The sequence below is a fragment of the Adelges cooleyi genome, unplaced genomic scaffold, assembly GCF_023614345.1.
Source record: "Adelges cooleyi isolate 19-005CV unplaced genomic scaffold, UGA_ACOO_1.1 ACOO_flye_CR_arks_rails_tigmint_CR_PRNA_428, whole genome shotgun sequence".
NCBI lineage: Eukaryota > Metazoa > Arthropoda > Insecta > Hemiptera > Adelgidae > Adelges > Adelges cooleyi.
Window position 1 is genome coordinate 1 of NW_026096110.1, and position 6,764 is coordinate 6,764.

Below are 6,764 nucleotides of genomic sequence, written 5' to 3' on the forward strand. Positions count from 1 at the left end.
GTGTAGTAACATAAATCATATGTTTAAGTTTTAACTATATTTATTAAACTATCATTTTGTAATAACATGTTATACATTCAAATTTATACTATATGTGACATTTTTATATAACTATCATGTTATTATTATTCAATATACAACGCGCGTAGTGTGATATAGAACCTCTTTGAATAATTTCAATAAACTTTAAATACTCTAATAGATAGCGTACATACTCATGAGAGGCGTAACATTTACATAACAATAAGTTCATTAAAGAAGTGGTCGGACACACGACTCGACACGAACTTAACCGACACAAAAACGCACTATTTAACCCAGCCTACGGCGCAGCGAAGCGCAGTTGTCTTCTTACATCTCTCATTCAACCTTCCTTTCCTTATTGTGTGGACGCCAAAGTCGGGTAGCTGTTATCAGTCCGCCGCGGCCACCAATATCCTAATCCTTCCTTATTATCCTTACACACTCATACGCCAAGTCCGTCGCGATACATAAAAAATACTATATTCATCACAATTCAATCACTTAAATACTTTAAACCGTAGGAGTTTCTTATCACACACGTGTCATTATTAACCAACAAAAACACTGTTGTTCTTTCGTTCATTATATATACATATATACCTATACCTAATTACTTTCCTCTTAAAGGTATCGTTAAAGGACATAATTTCTAGCGGTCGAACAATCCTATTACACCCATGTGACTATTTTTGGTCAGCAAGGAATGTAGTCGGCTTATAATAACTCAGTAGACGTTGTTATTTCTGACAAGCGCATTGATTATTATAAAACCATTGGTAGACCGTGTACTGAATTACACTTTAACGAGGAACAGATTGTCGTAAGATAACGTTAAAACACCAGTGTCTGAAATATTTTATGAACGAAAACATTCGCGTTAGAACAACGTTCATCTCGACATATCAAGATCACATACTCAAGGAATATCGACAAGGTCATAGAGCTTCGAGTAACTTCACGACAAGGTATGTACTATATACAATATTATAACACTGTGTAATAGTAAGTCTAGAGGCAGGAAGTGGGCTCTTGTAGTAAATATACACACATGCACACCCCGATTAAGAGACTTTTTCATATATATTTAAAATAACCATTCACCGCCGCTTCCTCGTGCTTTTCTTCTATTACATTAGCTATCATATCATAAAAATTAATGTTATAATATTTGTGAAAAAACGCAGTAGGAACAAAGTATTTAATTTTAACTATCACACTAAAAATGTTTAGTCACTCGTCAAAATATTTTACTAAAGGATTATTAATTTTTCAATATTAGTATTATATGTTTTATTTATTATGTATTTTTTAAAATGGTTTAAATAAAAATTGTACATTAACAAGTTAATCAATGCTAGAAACCATAACTTGATCAACGAATAAACATATTAAGTAAATTAATCGTTCACATTAAACCTTGAACATATTTTTAGATGGAATATCAACTTAAAATAACCATTTGAGTTACACTATAATGATGTAAAAAATGAGTTATATATTTATTTATCAGTTAAGATGACGTGGCTATTCGGTGTGAGCAAGCATAATTAGTTTTATCAACCTATGGAAACTGTCTTTGACCACACAAGAAGAATTTAGAAAAAAATAATTATTTACTAATACCGACTAGTTGAGAGGTAAAAATATTATCAATATTTTAATAGAATATAACAAAAATACATTTTTGAATTGTGATTTTATTTTTAAACAATATAAGTAACTTACAATGTGCGTTGTTTAATAGAGAATTTATTTTTATAAAAAAATGTTTTATATATTTCTGGACATTTAGATTTTCTTGAGGATAGATAATATTCACAAGTATCAATTTTATGGAATTCTCCAGGTGAACCGTTAATGGGCCAAACATAATTTCAGGTATATCAAGGTCCATTTGGGTTTCGCACAATAATAGTTGTTAAATGTTACTAAGTTTCTAATTTTCTAATTTTTATTTATGAAATGTGTTTTCACCCATTTTAGCATATCTAACACACTCTTAGGGTTCGGCAAACGGTATTGAGCGAAGGTGTCAAAATTATCAGTTTCAGCTACGCGGAATGTAACACCCGTGAATGCCAATGCCTATAAGCGAATACACAATGATGACTTAGTTATTATAAAATTATTTTAAAAATTGTGAATTACCTCCATAGCATATTCGTCATTCACATCATCTCCAACATAAATTATAGCAATTTCCCTCCAATTTTCTGGGAAGAATTTGTTTAAAATGTACAAAGCTGCTTGCCCTTTGTCCCATTCTACATTACTAGGAATTATTTCAATAGCGCAATGGGCATTACCCGCTTTAAACCCAGCGTCTAAAATGAGATGCCGAGCTCTTTCCATCAGTTTAGCATGTAAAACTTCAGGTGCAGCACGGTAATGGTAGGTCAGCGTAGGTCCTTTGTCTTCTACCCAATCACTATGTTTGCAAAGCTAAAAAATAAAAAATAAATATTTGCATTGCCCAGCTAGGAATACCGAAAAGTGGCGACAAAGCAAAAAAATATACAACTTTCAATGCTTTCTTAGCTCCATATTGTGAACTATGAAATGCAGTGTTTGTTGTAATGAACGGCATGTCTTACATACCTGGGCTTGGAGAGTTTCTATCAATTTTTTTAATTTTTCTTGATCCTTTTCGGATATTGGATATTTAAATTCGCCACCATCGGGAAAACTAATGTCAAGGCCAGTGTTACCAGCATAAGTCAAACCTTCGACACCGATCTAGAATGATTTAAATTATCTGTATTACATCTTCTCTAACGCAAAATACACAATTTCATTAACGAACCATATTTTTAAGATCACCTAATCCTCGTCCCGAAATTATTGCTATTTTCACATTTGGCATTCCGGCCAATGTTTGTAAAACATTTTTAGTCTCATCGGGTATTATAGCCATTTCAGGACTTTCAACGATTGGAGTTAATGTTCCGTCGTAGTCCAAAAATAATACTATCTTATTTCGGTCTCCAATGTAGCTAACAATTCCCATTTGAATTAAAACGTATTGCAATAGTTAACATGTACAAGTATTTACCCGGATAAGCAATCATCGAAGTTGTTTACAGCTAATGGTCGCCTTGTAGTTGGCTCATCGTCTTCTTTTTTAACTATAAATATGCCAATAAGTACACAGTCTACATTATATAGTCTACATTACTTACAATATTATATTTTTATACTTTTAAACCTTCCGGGTTTTATGGACATATATATTATACAGTATTAAAGCTGGATCTAATATTATTTTTTTATATTGTATAGCTGATTATACAATAGAAGTAGCGACAAGAACCGACGATTTAAAGCAACCTAACCATTGGGCCTGTGAATAAATCGGAACAAATAAAATATTTAGCTTTTTATAAAAAACCAAAGGACGTATCAAATATCTAGTTCTAGAAAATTATAGCTTTCAGAAAGTGAAAAATTTCAAATTTGGGAGTGAATATAAATCAACAATATAATATGCATATCACTAAAAGAAATAACGCCTGCCATAGGATTAAAATTTGTGTGATTCGATAGGTTTATGTAAGTAAATTTAGTATGTTTGCGAACTTGATGTATAAATAAAATGTTATTCCTTTGTATAAATAATATAAGCATGATCTATAGGATTTAGATTGTAGTTTACAATGTAATATCTTACAGTATTCTTTAACGTGTTTTTTGTAAAATGTTCAAAAATGTTCCCTAGTAGTTATATATATAAATATATTATACAGGGTGATCATTTTATCGTGAATCACTCAATATCTCATAGGGTTTAATAAAATTAATTAGTTAATATTTATCTAAAACAATAATAATGTTCCATACATATTATGACATTACAATGTATATTATTACGTGCTCACCTGCTTTACTTTTACCGCTACCGGCGTTAACAACTAAAAAAAAAAAAAAAAAAATGTTATCGTTAACCACTCAATGTCACATAGGGTTTAATAAGAAACTATGTATCATAATAATAATATACCATTACAATGTATAATATTACGTGCTCACCTTTTTTACGTTTACCGCCATTAACAACTAAAAGAAATAAAAAGTTATTTAAAAAGTAGGTCACTTATGTCATAAGTCGCTTTGTTGATAAAACATATCTATTTTGTCCAAACACAAAGTTTGATAAAACAATAACAAGCTAGAAGCTCAAGCTTACATAATATTATGAAAAGCAAATCATACACAATAACAATGTGAAAGACAAATAAAATTATACGTTTATTACCCGATAACGATAGAATGAAAATCGCTGCTATTGTAACTGAAATACAAATTGATTTAGAAAATGCCATCATATATTTTGCTTATTCCGACCGTCAGTTTGTGGTGTTAACTGTTCAGTTATCTAACAAGAAGAAGAGTAAAACTATGGACTGATACACTACTATTTATATAAACTACGTGTCTACGATATAGATAAAGCAATGACACAATTTTGCCTCGCAATGTGCAAAAACATGTTGTTTTAACGACCTATTTAATTGTTCACACAACATTAAAGGTTAAAATTTAAGACGGGAGGTGGAGTGCGGTAGAGTAAGCGCGTGGAGATTTTTTATCTGCACGCATTACCGCACTCCACCTCTCATCCAACACTTAAATAACTTAAACTTAAATAACTCTTAAAGCTATTATCCAAAATTAGTTACAATAAAATCTTGATTCTTGAAAAATAATTTAAAAAGTAAAACAATTTAGAGCCACTAAAAGTTAAAACCGTGGTGTTTATAACGCAAATGAGTATAAATTAATTAAAAAAAAAATATATTAAAAATATTTTCTAGAACAAAAGTTATTTCATTTGTGAGATACGCTGCATATTTTTGTTTTATATGTACTAAATATTAAAAAATTATACATTTTCGGATATCCTTTCATCATTAATGCTCACTTGTAAACCTCTCCGGGCACTCTGTCTTGTCTTGCCTTTTTGAAATCTTTCAATAACCATACCTAGGTTGTCCTTGTTCCTTCTATACCTACTTTACTACAAGCTGGCTCACACAAAACACTGCACCGGTTCCATCGTTGATTTACCTGTCGTAAAACCAAACCCGTTTTAAAATACGATTTAAATAATTATTTCTTTTTTGGAGACTGGTGAGTACTTAATTAATCATGATCTGTTTTATTTGTTAATTATTTATATCCATTATTTAGCCCATATCTAAAACAATAACTATTTAATTTATTGATTTTTTAGGGTGTCTATTTCATGCAAAACGCGCCCATAGAGCTTCGCCGTCTGTCGTGGAGTGTCCCTTATATCGTCTTCTGATTGACCGTTGTAATCATGGAATCATTAAGTAACCATGACCTAGAGTTGGACCGAGCTCTGATAGGCTCTCTGATAATATCTCTATTATTTACAAGGTTATCATTTTGAATCACTCAATATATCATAGGGTTTAATAAGAAATTGAATTTGATTTTTTTTCCATAAGGTTGTCGTCTTGTACAATGTGATCTCACTTTTTACCAATTTTGTTGTTTTTACCAACCACCCAACTTAGTTTTTTTGATAAAAACTTTTGAAACTTTAATGTTAACGCATACATTTTATTGACTTTTAAATTGAGAATAATGTACTAAACATTTTGACTGTTGTTAACCGGTTTTGGATAACTATTTTTGAAGTTATCAGAGTTTAGGGCAGGAGGAAAGGTGGAGTGTAGTATTATTTTTATTTGAGCGTACTTAACCCCCCCCCCCCGGCTCCCACCCTAACTTCTAAACTCTTATAACTTCAAAAATGGTTGTTCAAAACTCATTATCGACCAGTAAAAATGTTCAGAAAATTATTTTTAATTTAAAAAAGTTAATGAAGTATATACGTTACCATTTAAGTTTCAAAAGTTACAACATTTTTATCTTAACTTACAACATATTTACAAATTGAAAATGTAATTATTATGTTACTAGAGACTAAAGATTATGTCCTATTAGGTATATAATTATTACATGCAGTTTTCGTGCCAACTAGTAAAAATCCAGTACAGTGGGGTAAGGGAGGTCACAGGTTAACAGGGTTATTACATCTGAAAGTGATAAAATCAAAATAAGCATCAAAGCGTTAATTTGAAAGTGATTTTATCCAAGAGGACTAGTACAGTAGAGTATCGGCTTAATGGAATCAAAGCATAGAGGGGACGGAGAGGTCACAGGTCTACAGGAAGCTTTTATCGATAATATAAAAAAAATAGTTATGTTCAAAATTTGTAGGCAAACATTGAAACTAGGTGGTTGTAGGTGTTCAGGCACCATCCTAACAGAGAACGAATTTGTTTGATTATGTTTTCAAACTAACAAAATTCAAAAGTTTCAACTTTACATTATTGATTCACTCAAACAGAGCAACCTAGAAATTAACTACGGTCAAAGTGTGATTTTCATGTGAAAGGAATATCACGAGAGTGAAATATGTGTATTACATAGCCCCGTTATCGTAGATCTTTCTGCAGTCTAAATTCTAGTCCTTAAAATCAAAACCTAAATATAAATATAGAAAAAGTCGCCAACTCTTCTGGTGGAATAGCTTTTTGATATTTTTTTGGTTTGTTCATGTTTATTGTTAGTACTTTATCTTTATAACAGTCCATACAAATTTAGAACTAATTCGATTATTTTTGTTGAAGAATTATGGGTTATAAACACCAAAAAGTCTCAAAAATTTTAAAATTCATATGAGATATCCTGTATGTATTGGTTTATAA

The 6,764-nt window shown here is 30.9% G+C and overlaps 1 protein-coding gene and 1 long non-coding RNA gene across 3 annotated transcripts; one reads left to right on the forward strand and one right to left on the reverse strand.

Moving 5' to 3' along the window:
- Positions 1-377: 377 nt before the first annotated feature.
- Positions 378-3,414, forward strand: LOC126842057 (uncharacterized). The gene is made up of 3 exons (XR_007686261.1): positions 378-989; positions 1,458-1,661; positions 3,304-3,414. It is a non-coding gene; the product is annotated as an uncharacterized LOC126842057 (long non-coding RNA).
- LOC126842056 (uncharacterized) lies at positions 1,758-4,395 on the reverse strand. 2 transcript variants are annotated; one of them, XM_050578908.1, is made up of 8 exons: positions 4,277-4,395; positions 4,051-4,077; positions 3,900-3,932; positions 3,077-3,149; positions 2,828-3,017; positions 2,623-2,760; positions 2,173-2,466; positions 1,758-2,109 (listed from the first exon to the last, which is right to left on the reverse strand). In XM_050578908.1, the coding sequence occupies exons 1-8, from the start codon at positions 4,344-4,346 to the stop codon at positions 1,969-1,971; spliced, it is 966 nt and encodes a 321-aa protein (XP_050434865.1). In that variant the 5' UTR covers positions 4,347-4,395; the 3' UTR covers positions 1,758-1,968. The 2 variants fall into 2 exon arrangements, with proteins under 2 accessions (XP_050434865.1, XP_050434866.1); XM_050578909.1 differs by lacking the exon at positions 4,051-4,077 and having other exon boundaries at positions 4,277-4,365.
- Between the last annotated feature and the right edge of the window lie 2,369 nt (positions 4,396-6,764).

Coding starts and splice junctions, on each gene's coding strand:
- LOC126842056 (XM_050578908.1), bottom strand. CDS start 4,346: ATGATGGCATTTTCTAAATCAATTTGTATTTCAGTTACAATAGCAGCG. Junction 2,761..2,827: donor TAGGTGATCTTAAAAATATG/GTTCGTTAATGA, acceptor AAATCATTCTAG/ATCGGTGTCGAAGGTTTGAC. Junction 2,110..2,172: donor ATGACGAATATGCTATGGAG/GTAATTCACAAT, acceptor ATTCGCTTATAG/GCATTGGCATTCACGGGTGT.